Genomic DNA, 26,171 nt, shown 5'->3' with positions numbered 1-26,171 from the left:
TTTTAGTATAATATACATCAAAAACTTTCTTATAAGAAAGTTTTTGATGTATATCTACAAGTCCCTCACTGCTAACATTAGCACTCACTACACATTAAATTTCAGAAAGAAGTAAAACTTAAGTCATTCCACACAGACATGTTTTAATTCTATTTTCAACTTTACCAAAGAAAATGTAGCAAGATTTCTGATATTTTATGCCCTGAAGTATCCCATGGTATATTTAAGTATAGGTCGTGCTAAATATAATAAGATGAGAACTCACCGAACTGTATTGCCAACAATAATAATAATAACGTTATTATTAACTGTCTAATGATTTTGTTATTATAAGATCAGATGTGAAAAATATTGTTTAATGAAGCCTGAAAAACATAAAGATGTAATTTCTGCAATACAGCCTCTTGCTTTCCCCTGGCTCACAGTGCTAATAATCATCCTTTAGTTTGGGTGGAATGACAAAAACTTTCAAACAAAAATTAAATTCATGTCCTAATAACTTGAGAAAAAAAAAAAAAAACACTATACATATAATAGGGATGGATTATGCAAATAAATTTTAAAAAATGTTATCATTAGAATTCTTTAAGCTAATTTAAGAATGAAATCTTAAGAGTTCATCTCTAATAATCAAGCCATAAGAATACTGGTGATAATATACTGATTCAAGAATTTTTTAATGTGGCTCCCACTCATAAAAGGTTTTAAACCTATAGTTCATTAGTACCATGGGTAGGTTAAGGATTCTTTTACTATTTTTAATTAATGTACATATTTTTAATTATTTTTAAATAAACTAGAAATTCTGTTCCAGAAACCAAACATAAAACATTTTTCATGCCGCTTCAGACCCCCAATAAATGGAGAAGTGGTCTCCCTATGCCACACTAGAAAGAAAGGTGTCTTTGCTTTTGGCACTGCTTTGGAATTCAGGCTGGTTGCTTCTCTTGCATTTCCCCTCCCATAAAAGAAAGATCACATTACATGTAAAAATTACCTGTCAACTTTAAAAAAAATAAATAAATAAAAATAAAAGAGGAATCTCTGGAAAAGCATTCTTAATGCATTATATTTTTACAAAAAGTTTGGATGATCTACATTTCTTCCAACATAAATGTCTCCTTGACTTCACAGTGATATTTTCCACTTTCATATCTGTCTAGAAAAGACAGCTCAATGCAAATCCTGTTTTATAAGCAAAGGTAATTTATTATGCAGTTTTAAAGCAACACTAAGTTAACTGATCTTAAATAGAATGACACAGTGTTGCTCTCCTGCAAATTAGGTATACTAGCTTATGTACATACCATCAACAGATATAACAATAGTCCAAACAGAGGACTTGTGGTAGCCTATAGTAACCATGTTCGGTCACTCACTGTCCCTCAGGCAGCACATTACATTTGTTCACCATCCTCCATATGAAGAATCTGCTCCTTACTTCCTTCCTTACAGCACATCCTTCTACAGCTTCTGGATAACCTCTTCTCCTCATCAATTGTCCAGCATAGTAGTTTCCCCTACATCCATCTGAAAAGTTCCTCACAACTCTCAATCATATATCTGGAAGTATAACTGTAACTATACTCCCTCAATCTAATCCTTACTCAACTTCCAGAAGTCCTAACACAATCTTAGATTTATACATATATATATACATACTTACATATATATATATATACATATACATATATATATATATATATATATATATCTCAATTCCACACACAAGAGACTGTAATACCTACAGCACAAAAGTGTTGTGTATACCTGTGTGAGTAAGTGGTTAATTAATGAGAAAGAAGAAGCCTATTGATGCTGTTAACATATTTTGAGTAGCTGAAGGCTATAGTCCTTCGGAAAAAAACAGTGTGAGGAAGACCATTCCAAAGAACAGAAGTAGATGGAATGAAAGGGAAGAATGAGAAGCCAGTCAAGTAGTTTGAAACAAGACAATAAATGGATGATAATTAGCAACTGGGCATGTTTTTGAACTTAACCTTTAATTAGTCACATGGGGTCTATTTGATCCCAGTCATCATTCAAGTTCGATTTCCGGCAAAACCAATGACGATTTTGATTAGCTGAGTTTCTTGCTGTCCTGCACCAAATCATTTGTGTGTCGACTGTCAGCACAATCAGTTGTAGAGGGAGGAGTGATTTCTGACCCAATGCACCTAAATATCTTGTGTGCTGTTTTACTTGAGAAAAGGCAAAGGACAGAAGCAACCCCCCCCCCCATTAGACAAAGGTGATCAGAGTTAATATAACAGAATTGAAACTGTTCTCCCTTCTGGATATCTAGATGAGTAGTCCTTTCACAATTGCACTCATAGCCACAATTGCTTTCACAACCATTACAATGTTTTCTAAAATTTAGCCCTTTATTCACTTTTACCCAGATTTGTCACTGCCAATAATACCTCTTAGAGAACTGTTCCACCAATCAGTGTACTATAATAAATTTCCTTCAGCTAAAGTGAAAAAATTTTCACATGGCAATATTAAACTGACATCCCCACACGACTTCTCAGTGAATCAACCCATTTAAACCTTCCTGAAGTGATACCGCATCAGAAATATTCGCTATTACCTTTTTTTTTTTAATTTTGCATCACCTGCAAATAGCTGAATATCTCCCTCAGACTACTTTTGGTGAAAAATATCATCAACATATAAAATAATCAATACTCTGTGCCTTCTCTATCACCAATAACCTCCCTCTTTTAAGGCATCCCACCTCATACAAAAGCTCATGACATCAATCAACTTTACTCAACCCAACCAATATACTAACCATTCCTATTTTCCTCAATACCAACTTGTAATGTGATATTTATCAAATGCCTAGACAAAATCCAGGAAAAATTGCTACTTTCATAAAATGTAACCTGATTACTGAAAAAACAACTCTCCTTAATAAGTCCATCCCAAGATATCTTATTTTCATAAATCCATTCTTGTATGATGATCTAAATATGATTATCATACATTTGAATATGATAACTAAATCATCTATTTTGAATAGTTAAGACTGTAATTTGCAGAGCTAAGCTAAGCTAAGCTAGCTGGAAAAAAAAAAAAGGTGTATATAAAAGAAATATGTTAAAATCACACTGAACCTTTTGCAAAATAAGGCTTGTTGAATAGGAGAGATGAGATGTGGTAATGTAAGATTACATATCAGTATCTCGGCATCTCCACGGAATCCAAACACTCCTCTGGAGTCATATATTAACCATTATTCCCAAAATGCTTATCACACCTCTCCTTAAATTCATTCATTAGCCATACATTTACAACTACTTCTGATAAATTGATTCCACTTATTCATTTTAAGCTACACTGCTGGAACTCTTAGACAACTTCCAATGCCATCTTCTATCCTGTCATATATTTCAAAATTTCTTTTGTGCTTATCCTATAATCCCCCTTCTTTTTCTGTCTATCAACCAAAGTTTGAAACTCCCAAACCTTCAATCCATCCTTACGGGTGCATTCTGCAGACCTGTCACCATCGTGATTGTCCTTTTCCACCACTTTGTCATTCCAAGGCATTCAAAGCAACCATATCTATGAACAGTATTTCAGATGATTATATCTTTGGAAAGAGAGATAATAATTTATCTCCACTTGTCGGTGTGTTTTTCAGCATCTAAAGTGATCCCTTTGTGCTATTTTTTCCAGTTTTGTAATATACCTACTGAACACCACAAACCCCATATCCAAAGCTACATCAAGTTCTTGCAGTAGTCCATCAATGTAATAAATAGCTCATAATTATATTACTTTAAGAGTAAAAAATTAAAATGGCTACCAATAAATTTTAAATAGCAAAATGTATTACTAATGAATATTATCTTCCAGAGATATAAAAAAAAAAACAAAAAAAATTGTTAAACAGAAGCTGTAAACTGTAAAGAGAGTAGAAAGGTCTAATTTTTATCACTTGTCCTTTTATGAGAATTACGTTGTTAGTTTATGAAGTTGCATATCTAGACTGGCTTTGCCAATTAGAAATTAGTGAACTTATTTTTAATATTAAATTTAGAAAGTGAGGTTTTGGACATTGCTATATAAGTGAAAAAAAAAAAAGAACAATATGAAAATAGAGATCAAATTTAATATGTAAACTCTCTTTATTTACCAGATCCTTATTTTTACTTGGGTAATATAAAAAATCTCTGCATTTTTTTTTTTTATAATCAACTCAACTTTTTCTGCACTGCCTCTTATCTGCAAATACTTCCATGAGCAATGTTTAGCAGAAGTGCATCCATCATCCCTCCTGTTTCTGCTAAACCTGCAATAACATAAGCAGCAGCTGCCCAACATCAATTTTCAGTTCAACTTCTAACCCACTGAATCTGCTACTCCCACTCATCTTTCATTCCATCTGCCTCTGTTCTCTGGAACAAAGATCCCTCAAAGACTTCAGCCTCCTAATTTTTTTTTTCTCGATAAGAACCTCAACAGATTCTTTCTCTCTTAACCTTTTCCTACATACAGCATCAGTTTGCTATAGATTTTGAAACCTTTATGATATAAAAATTATAGCACATTAATATCATGGCAGACAGACACAACTGGGAAACCTACTCTAGAGATCAAATATAGCACAGTTTTTCAGGCCACTTCAGGTTTCCAGTAAGCAAGATACAAAACAACAACAAAAATCATCTTCTACTAAAGACATTTTCAAACATCCATGTGACAATGGGATTCAAATCCACAAGTCTGCAGGATGGAGGAGATGCTCTTCACTTGGCCAACAAGTTATGACAAGCAATACCATTTTCATGATTTGGCAACCTGGGACCTAATGTTTTATTTGAAGACCTGCTAATCTTTTAAGCAAAAAAAAAAAAAAAGTATTATTATTAATTCAGACCTATGAATGTCCCATGATGGGCCTTAAAACTCATTATGGGATATTCATAGCATCAAAATGATAATAATGGCGAGCAAATGAAATGTGCTGCCAGACAGACAGTGACTGAACCTGGTCATGATAAACTATCACAAGTCCTCTGTTTGGAGTAATAATGATCATGATATAAGTTCCAAACAAGCAATCTGTATGTGGTTAACACTATCTTTTCTGAGAAAAACTACTCCCCTCCATCTATCTATATATAATGTTCAACTTTGCTTTTCCTTTAATTTCTTGAACAATACATGACAGTAAAAATATGAGTAATACTATCTACAACCTAAAGATATGCCTAAACATTAAACATTCATACCTGCAGTAAGAGTTCAGCCCCTTTGGATTGTAAATATTAAATATACACTTTTATTTTTTTTGTAAGATTAGATTTTAACACCTTATAGACAGTTATAACAAGAATGTTATAACTGTCTATAAGTTATAAATGTTATAACTTCATACATGCTCATTCATAAGTAAGAACATATTCATTTTAATAGTCATCTTTCTTCTTGGCACCTCTGTAATGTAGACAAGAAAAAACCACAACATAAAATATGCCCTTGTTTGGAAAAGACCTGGATTTGAACCTTGTTGTGACATGAAGAATATATATCAGGCTTCTTTTTTTTTAACTGTAACTATGTTAGACAATCATATAGAGCTGGCACAAGGTTTTCTTTCTTTACTTCCCCCTCCCCACAAACAAACAAATTGGCTGTAGAAACATATAACGGTTAGACCCTACAGACTATATATAAGATTAACCATTTTATAATTTTCAAAATCAAGTTAAGGAAAATAAGTAACTTTGCTATAGCAGGTTATTTGACTTAATATATTTACAGAATTAGATGGAGAAGAGGAATCTTTCTTTTCTTTAATCAGACCACAGAATAAGAGTAGAAAAGACCCAAATAATTATTCAATTAGAATCACAATGATACCCAAGCTTGCACTTCATAAATAATACTGAAGTACATTAACCCTTAACAACTTGAACTTCAGGTAACTATCAAAAATGAAATTTTCTGCATTTCTTGACTATATGAGAAAGTTATGTTGAGTCTAATAGTGTTTATTTGTCTATTTTTCATCTTAAATTGCCTATTTCATTGCTTGAAGAAACAGAAAGAACTACACAACTTAAATGATGCAAACTTGCTCAAGAACCTATATATGTACCTTTTTATTAGCTTATGATTTAAGGAAACTGACCTGACCTCATTAATGATCAGAAAAGATCTTTTATTTCTTTCTAACTCATTTGTTCTAATGCCAGACAGAAACCCAAAATACCACAGCTCATATACCATTCTTGAAAGTTTTTAAGTGAGCTCTTGTTCTGGCTATAAATCATAATTAAAGAAAACTGCCTAAAAAGTTTCAACTTGCCAGTATACTTTCTTCAAGGAAGGATAATAACAGTCCATTATTATTATACATTAAATAAGCAAACAGTGTTTACTTCTGAAACCATGAAAGTTTTAACAGTAATCAAAAACTCATGAAAAGCACCAAAACGTTTGTAACTTTGTAAGCTCTAGTTTACTTTTGAAACTATGAAATTCCTTTCAATAAGCTGTCCTGCTAAATTTAAGTTTACTTCATCTTTATGGTATGGTCAAAAATATTTCATTTAAATAGAAAACAACCAAACAGATACAGAGAAAATTGCTGTACCAAAGAGATCGTGATATTGTAAATTAACTACAATGAACAGATATAAACTAAACTGAATGTGTAGTGCATACTGTGAAAGATGCTTTTTAAAAGTTATATCCTATGCATTTGTTCCACTTTCCCAGTGGTATTATATGATTAAAAAACATGAATTATGCTTGTACACATACATATCAAACCAAGTTCAAGAAATTTCCACAGCTTAGGGTGGGTGGGTGTGTTAGTTAAAAGATATTTATACATAGCTTTAGCAGCACTTGTGAAAGAAATCAAAACATGAGGTCCAGTTAGGCATACGGCAACAAAGAGTTTTAAAAAAAAAACTTTACACATTTTATAGATGAAATGTTTCAATTTTCAATTCTGCAAATAATTCAGCTAAGAAAAATTATGACTCGCAGATCTCTGAAAAGGAACAAAATGACCCTGAACAAAATGGTTAAGCCGATTTTCGGTAATGAACCCATACATCATGCCTGTGACAAAGTTGAAGAGCATAATATGAAGATCTGCAACACAGAAACTGGTGTGTTAGTCATTCTAGCATGCTAATAAACCTTGGGAATTAGGAATTACACTGACACATTTCATTACTAGATCAAGCAACAGTGAGAAGACAACTTCATCAAATATATATAGCCAAGTGGTTAGAATATCCGCTCTCCAGCCAAAAGGCTGCGGGTTTGAATCCCACCATGGATGTTTGCGATTATCTTTGAAAATACTAGTGGTGGTAAGCGATAGATGACGTTGGTGTAGATGATGAACATGGTTGTAGTTGGCAGATTGAGTGGTGGAGATGGAGAGTTGTGGAGTAGGTGCCCTCCCTCAATGAGTCTTTGGACTCCCTGGAGGCGTTATGTAATAAAAATAATAGATATTAGGTTCTAGAATGATTTCTCCCAGACATGCTGCCATCTCAAGATACTATGCAAGGTGGTTTGAAGTTGCAACACATCCTTCTAGCCAAGTTTTATGATTAACCTTCACTGATCTCACTGCAATATTATATTAAACAGGAAGTGTATATATTACCAATGTGGAACACATTTTGGCATATTAGTATATATGCTAAAGATGTAGTGAGGATAATAATACAAGAAATCATTTCAAAATACTACACAAATCACACATTGATCCTATGTATTTAAAATGCCAAAAAAGAATTTTGCACTCTTTAAGGTACTTACAGTGTGTAAGATTTGTAGATTGCATATACAAATATTTATAATAATATAATGAATTTGTAAAACTATCAAATTCATTAAAATAATGCTTTGTGTGTGTGTGTGGGTGGGTAGGTGTATTTTTGTTTATTTACTAGCCTTCTGTCATATGTGCAATGCATTAAAATACTTATATATATAATATTTTTATAAACAGAAAAACAAGCAATCATCTTATGCTATAACAACTACTGATTATGAAAGCTGCAATGATTACTCTGCATATATGATAAGTAATCATTGCAGCTTTCATTATCAATATCTGTTATAGCATAAAGTGATTGCTTGTTTTTACTTTTAGATGACAGAGTCTAACTTGCTGAACAAATATTATTTTCTATTTATAAATGTTCTTCCCAGAAACACTGTCACATTCGTACAGAGAGATTAATGCCTATAATTCAAAAGATTAGACCAAAAAAGGAACAAAGACATTTTAAAAGAACTAAAAACAAAATCAATAGAAGAAAAACTAAACAATTATAAACAAAAATGTACAGAACACATAAACTGAATGGCCAATATCCGATATCCTAAACAAATACTGAAATATTAGCCAACTGGAAGAGAAGGCAGCATAGACCTCAAAAAAAGGATATTGGATGGATAATGAGACCAGAACAGACCATTATGGTCTATACCCGTGATTAGCAATATGATGATGAATTCAAAAGTTTTAAATATATGAGGATGGCTAATGGACACAATCCTTTGATCCCAAAACAAAAAGAGGAAACCTAAGAGTTACTTCCAAAGTAGCATGCTTGGTCTTCTAGGATGTTATAGTATAATTTACACTGGTTTGGTTGGTCAGGTAATTAGCCTATCCATTCTCCAAACAGGCTGTAGATTCAAATTCCACCAAGGGCGTGGATGTTTGGTCAATGTAGTTAAGTCACACAGATGACTGTCACTGCCTAGTGTGAGACCATAACCACCACCCTGCTTAGTAGAAGCATGAGAAAGTTCCATGTTTTGCCTCCAGAGGAAGATTTCCAAATTATGTAATCCTTAATCCTTAAGTAATTGGGCACAGGAATGGGGATGTGAATTCAATGTTGGAAAATGGTTTTAAAATGTGGGAAACAACGATGGGATGCAGCATTTGTGCTTGGTAAGGATATATTGTCGGAGGTGGAGAAATAAGAGATCTTGGGGTGATAGTGGATAAGGATCTGAAATTTAGGGGACACATTGCCAAAATTGTGAAGACAACACAAAGACTTCTGGGACTGATCCACAGGACATGGACTTGTAGAAGTAGGGAGATTCTTGCTCCATTGTATAAGGCTTTGATTAGGCCATGCATGGACTATTGTGCCCAGATTTGGTCACCTGGTTTTCATAAGGACAAAAAGATGTTGGAAAGGGTCCAGAGGCAACTGACTAAGGTAGTTTCTGACCTCTGGAATGTCGAATATGAGGAACGATTGAGAAGATGCAATTTAGAGAGTCTGATGGATAGGAGGAAGAGGGGGAGATATGATAGAGACCTACAAGTTAGTAAGTGGTTGTTATAGAGTCAATGTTGGAGAGGTTTTACAGAAAACAGCGGGAGATCAAGGGAGAACCAGAGGACATCCCTGGAAACTGTATAAAGAGGATGTAAGCAGGGGAGTGAGAAGCAGGTTTTTTGCATGCAGAGTTGTGAATGATTGGAATGCCTTGCCTGAGAGTGTGGTGTCTGCAGAGTATTTGAGTGTGTTTAAAGTGCGGTATGATGAGCAGTGTGTATGATAAAAGGACCTCCTAGATGAATCTTTGACTCCATGGGGGTCTTGGGTAATAATAATAATTAATCCACCGAGAGTTCTAATAGAAATACACTACCAGCCATTTTTTTAGGATGGATTCATGCACATGAAAGGTGGGGTGCAGGTGGAGGAGGGCAGAGTGCAAGGCCCGATGCAGCTATCTTGTCCTAATCCTATCAACAATGATTTTTGATAGAGGTTCTGTGTGATTATCTATGAGCAACACAGACAATTCATTTAATCATCAAAGAATAAATTTATTGGAATTAAGATTACAATTTCTTTTTTTTTCCTTCTGCCAATTAATATTTATCCATTTATCTTTTTGTCATAAACAATTCTAGATCAGAACTAGATCATCCAATTTTTATATACATATTCCTTGATATATGAACATTAGTGATTTATGTTATTAAAGAGATGCTTGTATATATACTATCAATTTTCTTCATAAACTATCAATTTTCTTCCCAATGATACTATCTCTAAGAACAAAATTAATAGAAATTTTCTTTCTGATTATGCTAATTGCTGATGCATCTAATTTGCTAATTGATGATGATCTTCATCATCAATTAGCAAATTTTTTAATATGTTTGATAGCTAGAAGTTTAATTTCTAGCTACCAAACCCCCCAAAATTTGATGATTTAATCTCTCTCTGTGTGTGTGTGTGGGTGTGAGTGAGTGAGTGAGAGAGAATATATAATCCCTCCTCTCCTGCTCCAAAAAAGTTCCTAGGTCCACAAGTGATACAGATGCACCTCATTTCAAATGAACTAAGATATAAGAGAATGTGGCAAAGTATATGTAATAACACAAAGTAGCGTACTCAGGGTTTAATCTATTTTTTAGGGGGGGGGGGGCTGAGTTGAGTAGGCGATTTGAGAATACACACTACGCATTGCATACGACCTATGACTGGACATCTGCAATGATCGCTAATTGATGAGTGGTATATTAATAGAAGACCCGACGCAATATAAGTTTTTTTAAAAAAATGAATTTTATTAATTAGGAAAAGATTTTTGGAAACTTCTCTAGTTTTTTTGGGGGGGGACCCTTTCCCCCCTCTGGGTGCACTACTTATAACATATCATAGTTCAGAAAACTAATAAAACAGTCAAATCTAAAAATAGTAAATTTTTGCAAATTGGTGCAAACAAAATAAATTATGCACTGTGCTATTTTATAATATTTTTATAAAATAGATTCTTAAATTCTTACTGAATGCAATTATGTGGAAGATTCACATCAGATAATTTCAATATATCCAGTCATTTATTTTTGTAGATCTTTAGTTACTAAGCAGTAATTTGAATCATTATATTTACCACACATAAAAGTAACAAAGGTAATGATAATTTTATTAATAAACACGTAAATATTTAGCAATATATCACACCTATGTTAGAAGAAGAAGCATTACAGTAAGCACAACAACAACATGGCTATGAAGCTAGCTGCCAGCCTGCTTAACCAAGTGCTAAGACAACCTTGTATGACAAGCTCCAACCTTCCAACTCAAAAAATAAATAAATAAACAAATAATAATAAATAGAATGTTGGTTCAAATCACACTATGAGCATGGATGTTTTAATGTTTGTAAGTAGTAGAAGAAGTTCATTGCCTGTGAAACAATCATTCCACTAAATGGAGGCAAGAGTGGCTTAAAAAATTCCACATTTGGTCTCTAAAACAGTTTCTCGATTATCTAATTCTTAGCCAACCTTGCATGACAAGTTTACAAACTTTCATAGGTGGAAATAAAATTTTAAAACAAAGGAGGGGGGGGGGGACTATAGGTACAACTAATGTTATAACTAAGACAGAGTAACTTGCATCATCCTAACCAAGTGACAGGCACAATGACTTATACAAAAATGCAATTTTAAAAAATATGGAAGTTTTATTTTTAATGGTTATTAATATATTGTTTCTGAAGAAAAAAATTAAACTACAAGGCATTCTTCAATTGATGGGACACACAATCGATATTTTATCCAAATGGAAAAATCTGGAGGTGAAGTATCATTAACATTTTACCCTGTAGTGTCAAAATACCTAGTTATTATTATTATTATTATTCGTGACACCTCCAAGGAGTCCGAAGACTCATCGCGGGAGGACACCTACAACTGTCTCAACCACTACACCGAACCTCTACTAAGAATCATCTCCATCAACGCCATCTACCGCCCACCTCCACCACTACCACAACTAGTATTTTTTGTCTGTAAATTGCGTGTGTTCTGAAGGGCCGATTTGTCTGTATGTAGGATGAAAAACCCGAGTTTCTGGGAGAAAAAAAGTTACAGCAATAAGTAAGTTCCAAGTAATTTAATTAAATCAAATACAGCAATCTATAAAAGTTATGATATCTTAAGTGTAGACCAACATGGTAATGCAGGGGTTTTTAAAAACAAATCTGATGAAATAGAGTGGTTAATTCTCATTCTCAAAGTCTCCTATGTCTGTATATTGCATATGCTCTTCTGGCTGTTTTCCTGTTTTGTGGGATGAAAAACCTGAGAAATTACAATGCCCCATGCATATGAGACTGGCTAACTCAATTTCAGATGAAAACTCCTGATAAAAGTTCTTCATGTTGTAGACAGGCTACCCATATCTTTCCAAAGGACACTGTCGAAACTGACTGAGCTAAAGAGGCTCAATTATGATAAAACACCTAAATTTAGAAATAAAATATAATATAGTATCAAGATGTGCTAAGTGGTGCATTCTAAAACTTGGATATGGACATGAAATAATTTTTACTTAGTAGAGAGACGGAATGGACCTTTCAAGACACTGAAGATTCCGTACAAACAAACAGCTGGTATGTGATAGTTTTGTCTTCTCCCAATGAATCCTATAAAAAATATTGGCATGAAGGTACAGCTGTAATGCCAATTTAAGTTACCCGGCCTAATAAAGCAAATACAATATTCATGTTAATAAGTTTAACAGCTTGTAAATGCAAGGAAAGTACTTGTTCCTGCACTCTGTACAAATCACGGAAATCTTCCCTGTCTTCGTGCAGATTCTTGTATGAAATATAAAGAAAAGCAAAGAAAAGAAGCTGCTTTTCTGAATGGCTTCATGAGAGATTGCAAGCTTTATTTATTGAGAATTTATCACAGATTTTGAAGCAACTTTCATGGGAACTGCAATACAGATTATTATATCAGTGGTTTGGAAAATAAAAATATAAATAAATAAATAATTTTTCAGAACTGCAAAGGCTCAAGAAAGAAGGAGTAATGCACAACTTTTTTAATTTGTAAAAATTATATAACAATACTAACAGTTTAAGACATTCCTAAGAAAATGACATAAATTTGAGACAAATATTAAAAAATAAAAGGGTGTTTACAACAGAAAATTGTATATTATTAATAGACCTCAAAGGGGTCAACAGACTCATAACAGAAGTTAGCTGTCAACCAGTGTCATATCTATCATACTTCATTAAACTTATTCAAAACACTTTTCAGCACTGCATTTTGCTCACTCACAACTCTCCATATAAAAAAATCTACACAATCCTTTCTTTATCGCACTTTATACAGCTTTTAGGATTGACCTCTCATTCCCTATCTACCTTTCACCATCTGAATAATCCCTTCCAAATTAATCTGATAAAATCTCCTTAACTTAAATTCCTCTATCAGATCACCTCTCCACCAAGCTTTGCAATTTACATTCTTATACTTCTCCTTGTAACTAACATTTCATATTAATGTTAGTTACATAGTTAGACAACACACAAACCAAACAATGAAACTGTGAAGAGTAGTTTGTGTATGATCTGATCAAGTCCTTGTATATAATAATGTAACTACTTCCTTATCACAGTAGAAATGTACTATGCCACCATCACAATTTTTGCAATGTTCTCTGAGCTTTAGGTCTGTTAACCATGGCATTCAGATCTTGAATCTCACAAACCTACTGGATCACAGTTCCACCAATGCAGTAGACAGCATTACACTTCTGCACTCTAAAGAACAAACCACACTTAGATATTAAACAACATTCCCATTGTCCATCTAAGTTACCAGTCATTAAGGGATAATGACATATCACTTTTTATGATGCTTCCCAACTTTTCATCATCAGCAAACAAGTGAATCTTCCCTAGCAAACCACATGAAACATTATGTAAATAAGATAAACTGCAGCTACAGCAGCCCAAGAACAGAATTCAATGAAGCTCCACAGTTATTTTCTTTTCAGAGGTGCTAATCCCCTCATACACAACTTGTTTGGTGCAAGTTTATGGATAAGTGATGAGAAGCAACATTAGTGTATGACAACAGCTAACAACACAAGACCTAAGAAACTAAAATGTTACCTGCATATCATTAAAGTTTTTGGAACTGAATATTCCCCCCCCTCAATTCATTCCCAATGTCAAACTGAACAGCAGTAGCCCAAGTAGAGTACTGAAGCACATCACAGATCACCTGCTTTCTCTTTGATTTAAATCCACTACTGCATACTGTCTCAGATGCTTGTCCATCAGCCATATCATCATCTTCATGTCCCCCATCTGCTCCAACTTTCATAATAGAGCTCCAAGTATCATTCTGTCAAATGGATCTGCAATGTCCAGCAATATTTCCCTTATCCAACTGACTGTTAAAAAAAAAAGAAGCAAAGTCTTCTTATGTCCCACACAGTATCATATTCTTATCTATCCATCCCTGAATATTGACCTTAAGCAACTTTTCTAATACCTTAACTACCACTCCTGAGATTCGAAGTAGTCTATAATTTGCCACTTCTGCCAGCCTGGTTCCTGGCACTGTCCTTGAACTTTCCTGTAAAACATAGGCTGATATCTCATACAATCCTATGGATGTATTCACACTGAAATCTCTTGATATCTTAAACATCTCCAGTTCATCTACCTCAATTCTCATATCTATCCATCACATCAGTCCAGTCACTGCATTATCTCTACTTATATGACATTAAATTATGGCTCAGTATTTCAACTATATCTTCTGATTCTGCATGTAATTAGTCAAGCATGCATGACTAATTTCTTCTCATAATCTTAATTTGCATTCCTCAGCATGCTGGTTGCTTTCTGGCATATGCTTTGTGCTGCTCATGAATCTGCTGGGCACCTTTTTACTTGTAAACCCTCCACAACATCATATTTTTTGCATAATCTAACATTGCTTTCCTTATCTACTCTTTGACTATTTCTCATACACTACTGACATTCTTCTTTACAGTTTGTTATGCCATGCCACTTCCGAAAGCTGCCTCACCAGCTTTGTAGTTCCACATTTAACTTTTCTGATGCTATCACTAGATCCAATACTTTCAAATTCCATGAACTTTTAGTCACATGCTGTTTTATGTAATTATCCCTCAGTAGATGCATCAATTCCATTTCCTCTCCCCATGCACCCTTTCCTCCTTCCAATCTACATTTCTCACAACTAAAGTCCTCCATAATGATTACTCACCTAGTGCTTACTGAGCTAATTTTCAGATGTACATCATCCACATGTCCTTTTGTACCCTTCAGCCCTACAGTAGCAACCAAATCTATATTTTGTCCTACTGACTTCTATCTCATGGAAATACCTTCAAATTTACTGCTTTCCTCAATTCTACCTTCTTAGTGAACCTCTACTTTTACTGGCTGCAATTCTTCTGCTATCATTATCAACACCACTTCCCCAGCAAAATATCACCACTTCCTAGAAAATGAAATTATCCTTTGCATTCTACCCCTGACAATATCATCCACTATCAACTATACCTGAATAATGTCTACAAATCTGCTAATTCAATTTAATTCTGTTAATAAAAATTTCAGGAAGAACAAAATACAACTTCCATTACAATGGTACACAGTGTATTTGCTGCTACCTTCTCTCCTCTGCCTTTTTTTTTTTTTTTTGGTCCTTTGTTATTGTAGAATTACAATAACAAAGAGAATTCTCCAATAACTTGGAGAATTACACCTAAGTTCTCAAATGCCCTTTCCTCTCAAAAAAACTGTGTGGATGCAATCCTAACCTGAAGGTTTATTACTGAAGTTTCACTCTATAACACACAGCTCTAAATTACTTTTCTTGGGTAAGAATTTGTCAGAATAAATACTACATTACTTCAGAAAAAGTGAAAAGATAGAGAGAAAAGCAGGATAAGTGATACTGAATAGGCAGAATTACAAGCTAATATGCACTGGTAAAGTAGCAATGAAGTTAATTAAAACGAAGACCTATTTTTCACTGTAATTTATATGAGTGAATATCTAAAATCAAAATGGGACTTCAAGAAATTATGGGATCCAAATGATCTTTAAAAAATTTCATATACTGTTGGTATATTCCATACATCTTTAACAAACATCATAGATAAAGACAATTATCCCAATATGAATAATACTATAACTAAATAATAGGTTTGATGTAATTAATTTCATTCACCTTGTACATAAGAGTACAATCATCTTAATTAAAACTAACTTTAGAATGCTTGTCATAGTCATGTATCTCCATAGTTCAGAAGGACATAACATCATCATTAATCTAGGAAACAAGAGCTTTTACAAGGACTTTTCAATATTAAGTTGGAAACCTTTTTCTTCCTAAATACTCTGACTTTTCATGCTACAGAGGAGGCATGTTGATCAGAAAATGCAGCTAGCAAACATAAATAGTTGCTCACAACATTAATTACTTTGGCTGTAATACCATCTAACCAACTTAGAAAGCACTATATTTTGAAGAAATAACACATACCCACACTTCAATATTTTATGGGTCCTTTGGTCTGATCACACCCTCCATCCTTTTAGGCATAATTTCCACCAGTTTCTGATAATATGGGTGCTTCTTTTAAACCATTCTTTCTTCAGCATGACCCTCAGTTTAAAACAATCTGTTTTAGATCTATGACATAAAACATGTGGTGTAGCTAGAGTTTTTGCCGCCCCTCTCAATATACACCAAAAATACTACAAAAAATCAAAACGATGTATAGGGAAATAAATTAAAACAATATGCTTATTTTTGAAGTAAAACTTTAATTTCAACATTCTAAAATGTTATTTTTCTTGCTTTTCTGTTAGCGAAATCGTTGACGACATTGGACAAGTCTATTTCATAGTAATGTAGGTAATTCTTGATCAATTTGATTTAGAAAAACTCCTTTCACAACTAGCTACACTTACAGTAATTGTGAGGAAAATTCGCAGTAGTATTACAATATCTGGAACTGAGTTCTTGAGACTGTATTTTAGAATTAGCTGCAAAAGTTCAAAGTGCCGCCCAGGGCGGACCACCCTCCCCCCCAGCTATGTCTCTGCATAAAACAGACATGCTGTGTAATACTGATCTCAACCCAGTACATGACCTTGGATCCCCAAGGTCATACATGTACTGCAACCATTACATTTATGACTGAGTGTCAGATGCAAGCCAAATCAATTCCTTCACATGGAAGTCAATTTTTTTCACATGATTTTTCTCAAACCATGTTGCAGAAACACCAGTGGTATGGTGTACCTTCACACTGAAAGAAACATGGGTATGTTCCACAAAATTGCCACAACAGAGTAGGAAGGACTACACTAGCCAAAAGTGTTCCACATTCATTTGTGTTCGTCTTTCCCAACAGAAATACTTGATATTACAGATGTCAACCATTCTGCAGACTAGTCATGACATTCAATGAACATAACCTAAACATCAACAGTGCTATTACTACTGATAACATCAACAGTACTACTAGTAACACTACTACTAATCTCAACCATCTATAAATGCTTTGAAAACTTGATAGATTGTCTGTATATCAATTTGATCCTTTGTTTCTGGGATCTTCCTATGCATTTCTTGGCTAAGGTAGCACCATCAGCCAATAATATCATTTCAATTAGCTAATAATTGCTTAAAGTTGTTGCTTCTGGGGATTGCAATCTTTGTGCCAATGTCACAAAGATTTTCACCTATCATCTGGCACAAAGATTTGTGCCAATGTCAAAAAAATAGATAGGTGACTGATATGGCAGTTTCATCTTACAACAACTCTTTTGAAGTTCTCCATCTGTTTGCCATATATAGCAGTATAGGCCATATGTGACAACAGGATTATCCATACCAGTATTCTACAGAGAGGTAAAGGGGATCCTACAGTACTAATTTAACATAGAGTATTTACAATATACAAAAGTATAAAATTAACCTAATCATAAACTCACGAGCAAGCGCCTCCACAGCTCAGTTGGTTTCGACAAAGCACTGGAAAAGGATCCAAGTTCAAATCCCATCTAGAATGTAAAAATGTTTATCAGAGCTTTTCAACTAAATGTGAGTTGGCTGGTTTCATTGGAGATGACAGGGTGTTTCCCTCCCATAAACTAGGGTTTGTCATCCTGCAGAATACACAAACCAGACAGAACACAAGTAATTTGCAGACAGGGCAGACAGGAATCAGGTTTCTAAGAAGCCAAGTTACTTTGCCATAATAGGCCATTCAACCATAACATGAAAAAGGAAGATGAAATAAACTCACATGCAGTTTCAACTGCATTAAATTTTGTAGATAAGAATAATATCTGAAGAAGTGATTTTACCCCCCACCCAGCTTTTGAGCTGTATTAATAATTAAGAAAGAGTGTTGTATTACAAAAACAGAATAAGCAGTTCAAGGGTTAGTGTATTATCTTTCAAGAAATGTATTAATTTCATTTTAAACATCTTTCCCAACAGAAATAACCTTGCTAATCATGGCTTTCAAGTCTCTTTCTTCTCCCCTTATGCCTCAAACATATACATATTTATTTTACAGCAATCCTGACAACATTTGATACATCATACTTGCACTTAGCTCAGGCTGATAAATTGGTATATTAAATGCATGGTAAAATGGTCTAGAAGACTGTATTTTTGGTTTACTTAAAAAGAATCCTTTTACATTTCCTTTCTAATTAATACATATAAAAGTTATAATTATTCAAAAAATGAATATTGTAAATACTTACTAAAAGCTGAATCATAGCTTTCTTTTACATTTATATATTTATTTTTTAGCATCTGTAAAATTTAAATGATAAATATGTATCTTAAGGTTATTTCTGAGGGGGGGGGGAAATATGCCCACGTATCTAAGATAAAATGGTTTAAATTTTATAAGCTTCAAGTGACACCAATTTGATCTCTGATCAGTGCAAACTAATGGAAAATAATTATAAACAAACAAGCAATACATCGAAACATTACAATGAGCAAAACATTTTGGACGCTTCACTAATATAATAAATAGGCCTGGCAGTAACAAATGTAATTACTATAATGGAGAAAGTGAATTCCCATAAAAGGAAATCAATCATTTAGCAGACTCAACTGAAAGAGAGGATAATATCTCTACTTTCCGACCAACAGATTGTGGATTGTGAATGAACATTTGTGAATATCTTTATTGAAGACTTGACATAGCTTGAAAGAGTACCATGTTTGATTTCTAGAGCAGGGTTTCCAGATTACCTAATCAATTCACTGTATACTAATACATGACAAATTATGAGCAGGATTATCATTCAAATATTAATAATAGGTTAACATGTGACAAAAGATGACAGTCAGAGAGAAAAAGAACTAACAGCAAATAGATTTTGAATTAATTAGTGCTTTTGGGGGATTTTTGTTTTTTTGAGCTAAGATTTTCAAATAAAAATTATGCTTCTTAGACTCATACTAGGCTTAGTTATAAACATATTTAAAATAATACTGATGAATTTACACATCTGCTCTCTTCTTAGGAAAAATGTCATCTTATCATTCAAAATATAATATTTTATTGCATGTACTTTTACCTAGATTTGTTACTAACAAAAAAGTATAATGTTTAAAATACATTACAAGAACCATGAATTATTTATATGAAATAGATATTTCAGTCTTTTGAATGAAAAGCTTTGTACACCATAAGATTTAAATTATTTTAAAATATAGTACAAAGAGAAGAACTATAATCTTCTTTCTGTAGTTAATCCCCAGACTTCTCTAGAATAGTCAAATATTTGATGGTAATTATTATATAGTAGATATTGGATATAATAATTGCCACTTTCATAACATAAGTTATCTTCAGACTCCTTGGAGGTGTCACAAATAATAAGTTTTAGTGTATATTAATGTTTACAACTCTCATTTATGTGATCAAGAAATTATCTAATTATAAACAAAACAGATTACAAAGAAGTAAATTTCCTTATTTACTATTTTATCATAGTAATGTAATAGTATGGAAAAATAAGGCTTAAAAGTACTATGAAAAACTCACCTCGAGCAGACAACATTTATTTTAACAAAAAAACATTAATTAACCTTAATTCCGATGAAGGATATACATGTCTAACGAACATGTGCACTTGAAATGCAAGGGACAGAAAGGTAATAAAGAATGCAGAGGGCTGCAATGAGATGCAGGGCCAAATTTATGCATAATCTAGACAAGCTACAGCTTAGGACCTCACATTGCAAGGGCCTCAGTCTCAGTATAAATAACCTAAAATTTACAGTAGAGAAAGCATCTTAAAAGTTATAGCTTAGGAGCCACAACAGCCTTAAATCTGGCCCTGCTGAGAAGGATGCTAATCAGCAGAGATAAAGTGGTAGTGATTCCATTATATAAGGTCCTGATCAGAAAACTTCTTGACTACTGTGTTCAGTTCTAATCACCAGGATTTGAAAGGGGTGAAGTGTCACTTTGGAGAGAGTGCAGAGGCACTCAACAAAAATGATTTCAGGCCTGTGGCGTGTTTGGCCATGAGAAGAGATTGAAGACGTAATCTGCAGAGGATGGAAAACAGAAAACAAAGATGATGAGATGACTGAGATGTTTAGGCTAATGAGAGGTATTGCCATTTACTGGGTGGGATGAATATGGAAGAAATATTTCAAATGGTAGAAAAAAGGGAAAGGACAATGACTATGGGCTATTCTTGAAAGCTGTGCAAGCAAACAGTGCATAAGAGAAAGCAAGCTTTTCCTGTTACATAAATAGAGGGGTAAGTTTATGGAATTCATTGCCTGAATATGTTATGAATGCCAAGAGTTTGAATGAATTTAAGATTCATTATGACAAATTTTTTGCAGGTTGAGTAATGTTTGATATAATAATAAATATATTTGATAAGAAAACTTCTCCCTTAGTGACTCTTCTGCTCCCTGAGAACAGTACAATAATAATAACTGTCTAGATTTGCTACTTCGCAGCTGTTTGTAAAAATAAACATCTAAAAAACTATTCCATTTCTTTATCAGTTGCATAAAGATAGGACAATAAATATCTAGTGTTTTACAGCCAAATAGGCTATAAAATAATTGAGATTTTAAGTTTGTGATTATGAGCTGAAAATTTTCATAAATAAATTTCAAGTTTTATAATAAAGTATGGCTTCTAAAGTTCATTATTATTATTACATAACACATCCTATTATATTGCATAATAAACTCTATATGTGAAATTTCAAAACAAGCAAATGTAATTACAAAGCAGGAACAAATATTGTAACCTCTAAATATAATGCTGCCTATTTTATCAAAACAAAACCAATAGGGAATTTCATATACAGTCGACGATAAAATAAAATAATAAAATGTAATAATGAATTACATAAATGTAATTCATTATTACAGTAATCTAAACTATCTAACATTAAAATCTGTGCGTCAGTATTTACACATAATGAGTAATCGGTTATTTGTATTGCAGCAAACATGCAATCAATCAGCCAACAGAAAGAAAAGAAACGAACGCAATCGCTTTATTGTCGCTTTGTGATAATTTATTCCTCTATTTATTCTCTATGCTCATATTAACTTATTCCTATCCTTCACCTACAAAATAGTAGCTACATATTGCATATTTTCTCATTGACAGACTGACAAGCAGGTGACCTCGCGATCGTTCGATGTTCTCAGACCTGGTGCTTTGTACGGCTGATTATTAAAGTAGGGCTGGTTTGATGAAACGTCGGGTAGGTCAAGTCTACCCCCCCCCCAAGAAAGCTCCCGATTTCTCTCTCTTAATTATATTATATTATATTATACTAAACTATGACAACGAAGGGACAAAAAAAAACTTAGAAAAAGGGCTAAAATTTTAACACACGATTAAGAAATACTGAATGAATACATTATATATAACAAGGGATATATACATGCTTCTCTTTTTTTGTGATAAATATTACTTAAGGTTTTATTAATTAGCTTAAGGATTAGTTAAATTCATTTTACAGAATTAATAATAGTTTAAAACTATCACAACTTAATTTAAAAATAAAAAGAGATTAATGAATTAGAACGTGAACGTTCTAATGTGAATGAAACTTATTACATAGAATGAAATCTTACAATTAATGTTACTAATGGTAATATAAATAGAAATATTATTATTAATAATAATTAGAAAAATTAACTGAAACAAACTATATTTATATTGCATATGGAGTCATTATTTCAAAACGAACCACTTGTCAATAGCTTTATTTTAAAGTATATATATTAAAAATGCAATCTTTCTCGGCTTGCTCTTGGTGCTTTCATATGATAATTCCTACCGGTGTTCAAAAGTTCTGAAAGTTACATAAAACATTTATATAGAAAACAGTTAAAATGACTAATAAAATGTTTCACTGCTGAAAAAGTTCGAGAATTCAGTGTATCGCGTGTTGATAGCATGGTAGATCCTCAAGTACCTAATAATTATCCTTGCATCATTTACACATGCTCGTAAAATTTCCTTTATTAAAAATAATAATAAGAAAACAAAACATCGCTTCCGACAAGGATGTTTAGAAACAGGTGTATATTTAGATGTTTATAAGGCATCTTCCTTTAATGGAATAACACTAGTGGAATATATATATATATATTAAAGATACCAAGTAATTTTATAACCTTGGTTTTAAGATATATTATACCCAAGGTAAAAAACTTGCCATATATATATATATATATATATATATATATATACACATACATACAATCATTGTAAAATGTACAATCATTTCATTCAATTTCATGCATTTTCTATATACCAATAAATTATCATATCTGAAAATGGAACTGGAAAGGCAAACAAACCTTCTAAGTGATTTCGATTGTATTTGAAATTAAGGAGGCAATATTATTATTATTATTATTACATCAACTCTTCGGGAGTCAAAGATTCATCAAGGGAGAGAGGCTTAATTACCTAAAAATACTGAAAGGAAAAAAACTTAAGAATTTCTTATCACTAGGCAACAAGCATAAATATCTAGGGGAAAGTATCGACTAACAAGGAACAACATGTCAAGCATAATTTCATTGCTCCTTAAATGCTATAAAATAGAAAACAAATACAGTTATACAACGCTTGAAAACAGTATGACAAATCGATGATCCACGTTGTAAAAAATAAATAAGTTGAGTTTAATATTGGTTCACAGAAAGTCCACCTTGTAGCAGGAGGGGAAAAAATGTTATCGGCAGCAAAGGAAAGAAAGGATTGTAAGAAGAATGGCACATGTTATAAATGTTTGGAACTTATCCAACAGTTGCATTAGCAATTTAACTTTTAATACTACCATACAGGCAAAAAAAAAAAAAAACGAGTTTATAATGCTTTAATGAGCTTACAAGGCATTAATAGAAAAATTCGAATTTCTTTTAGATCATTTTTATTTCCAACGGAAGGAGGTAATTTATGTACCGTATTATATGGTACTACATAACAGATTATATGGGAATTTTGAAAGTTTGTCGAAGTAAACAAAAAACTCTGAGAGAATTTTTAAAGTTTGCATTAAGTGACACGCTGTTTGTAATAACATCTGTATATAGATGTTTTTTATAGATCTGTTATACAATATTTGATAATGGTTTTTTTTTTTTTTTTCAATTGAAATCAACAGGGACGTCATATGATTTGCACTGCTGTAAGCTTTTCGGCTGTTAAAAACTACTCAGGACGCAAAATATGAAGCGAAGCGAAGACTACATAAATAATGTAGTGTATTGTATGTACTTACAAAAATTATTTCCTAACGGTGACGACTCTCTGCAGAAAAACAGACAGCAATATGGGTGCTGCTGCAGACAGATTTAAATTTATAGTCAATAATTTTAACGCAAAAGTAAATCTCTAGTTCGAGGAGCACACGGATTACGAGTGACACCACAACATGACACAGTAAACGAAATTAGAGCGCGCATAAACACTAAAATGTACTTGCTCTCAATTTTCGTACTGTGTCGTGTTTCACAAACAAATCCTGCAAGAGAAAATGAGATTTGTTAATGGAAACAAAAAGCTACTTAATAAAGCGTAATCACGTGTTTCCAACATCTTAACGATGTTCACTTTAAAATATTAATAAGATACAATACTACCAGCCCAGCCACAAAGATTTTATTAACGGATTTTGCATATTTCCAAAAATTGTATACGAAACTAAAGAGAAATGCTAAAAAATGCTTCGAAAATTTAATTAAAATCAAATTTAAAGATAATCAAGACATTTATATGTCTTGATTATCTTTAAATTACATATACATATACACACTTTTATTTACAAATAAAAATAAAGAAATAAAGACAGATAAATCAAGTACTTCCTGTTGTGTATAACAGCATTTCAGTTTATCATTATGTTATGATATTACATAACAAAAGCATGTGCAGCACGAGCACCACATTACCTGAATAACTACTAGATATCTTATTGCAAAAAATGACACGAGGAAAAAAAAGAGTTTCCCTGTACATAAACTATTCACATAAAAATTATTTTCCTGATTATGTGGTGCAGAATTATTAAAACGTATAACGTTAAATATACTCAGTATATTAATATGATTCTGTGCCAGCGTAGACATAAAAATATGTACCCATTGAAGCAGTATACTGTTGATAATATTAAAGCTAAAATTAAGACCTTTTAAAATTACACACACACACACACACACACTGTTTTCTTAAATAATATAATTAAGTATGCACATGCTGAAGCTCAAATTCTTTTATAAATACATGATCAAGTTTAAAATAATGCTTTCATTACATCATTTGTAAACTAAGAAAATGCACAATTATACTTAATCATGACTGTTTCTGTAACCATTATTTATCTGACAGATGTGTAACTAACTTAAAGTTTAAATCTGTTCACTAACGCTAAACATTGCCGATGTTCGCAAATTAGGCTAAAGTGTGCGACACTTGTACATGAATTGAGTTCTGTCACCCCGCACCTGTCTGACAAAGTGTAACTGTCGGAAATATATAAATAGAGGTGAAGAGAATAATATATCGACGAATAAAATCAAACGATTTTATTATACTTTAATATTATTAATAAAAATTACATTTCTATTTCCTTCACCTCTTTACTTCCTACATTTCGCTTAAATCTTTTTTTTTTTTTTTTTTTTTTTTGTAACTTTGTGTTATCATAAAACCGTGCCAATTAGAACTTCAGAAATAATAAACTGAAAATGGAAATCAAATTTTATTTATTTAAATATATATATATATAATATAGCGATGAAAACTTTTAACTAAATAATAGTTTAAAACAAATCAACTGGAAAGGAAATACTTTTTTTCCTCCTCATAAATTATTTATAAGTAGATCTTTTAAAACAAAATAAATGACGTTGCGAATAACGAAACTGTTATAAATTACTTTGTTACGACATTGAAAAAACTTTACAATAACAAATTGGCAAGACGCCACTTTCATTTGTGATTAAATCTCAAATCTCTCAATCAGATGTTACTTTCTAAAGCTACATTAATATTGTGTTATTTACGGAAGGACTGGGCAAAAATAGAATAACAAAAAACTTATCTTTCTAGTGTAAGTATACGATAAGAATACGAAATATTTTATTAAGTAAAAGGGAAGGAAGAAAAGAAAGGGTGAGGGCGGACACTGTCCACAATCCTCGCACTTCGTAGTTAAGCCTACCCACCTCTAAATCCTCGTATGTTTTGAAACTGAGGATTGCAAATCCATCAATAAAATCCTCTTCAAACACCGGTTCTTTACTCCGTTTCTTACGAGTGGGAGGTCGTTGAGGTTTTTCACGGACGGGAGAATCTTCTCCCTCTTCCTCCTCCCCACTACCAGGATCGCCCCGATGCCGACCCTGGGCCGCTTCCTTCTGCATTCTCACGGCTCTCTCCCGCCGTCGGTTCCTTTGGTTTCGATGTTTAGAATCACCATTCATGATGGTTATTCCCTTACGGCGGTATAAAACACAAGCATATTATCCACTTTGAGTACTCCAGAATGGAAAGAATATCCGTGGTTGCTGGAAAAGCAGCCAAGCCAACGCTGTTAACGGAAAAATCACCGGCTACAACCCGTGAGCCTACAACACTCTATCGAACACGATTGTTACGATGCAATGGCGGATAATACGCTGAGCCTCAGCACACGCGGCCAAACCTCCGGATATGCCTGCGCGAGTCACTGCAAACAAACAAAGTAGTCCTAAGTAAGGTTTCGGTAGCTAATATTTAAATTTCATAATGCTTACAAATACTAAT

At 33.0% G+C, this 26,171-nt stretch overlaps 1 protein-coding gene across 1 annotated transcript in view; it reads right to left on the bottom strand.

The window, feature by feature from the left end:
* LOC150107152 (uncharacterized) overlaps nucleotides 1–25,967 on the bottom strand; it is an 868,219-nt gene extending 842,252 nt beyond the window's left edge. The window contains exon 1 of the mRNA XM_090391665.1: nucleotides 25,592–25,967. Within this exon, the coding sequence (XP_090247791.1) occupies nucleotides 25,592–25,849 (258 nt within the window). The 5' untranslated portion in view covers nucleotides 25,850–25,967. The remainder of the gene's footprint in view (nucleotides 1–25,591) is intronic.
* Nucleotides 25,968–26,171: the final 204 nt, after the last annotated feature.

Source organism: Typopeltis vanoorti, chromosome 4 (genome assembly GCF_054136105.1).
Source record: "Typopeltis vanoorti isolate ZY-2024b chromosome 4, IOZ_Tvanoo_1.0, whole genome shotgun sequence".
NCBI lineage: Eukaryota > Metazoa > Arthropoda > Arachnida > Uropygi > Thelyphonidae > Typopeltis > Typopeltis vanoorti.
Note: the sequence above shows the minus strand (reverse complement) of the source record. Positions and strands in the feature narration are given on the sequence as shown.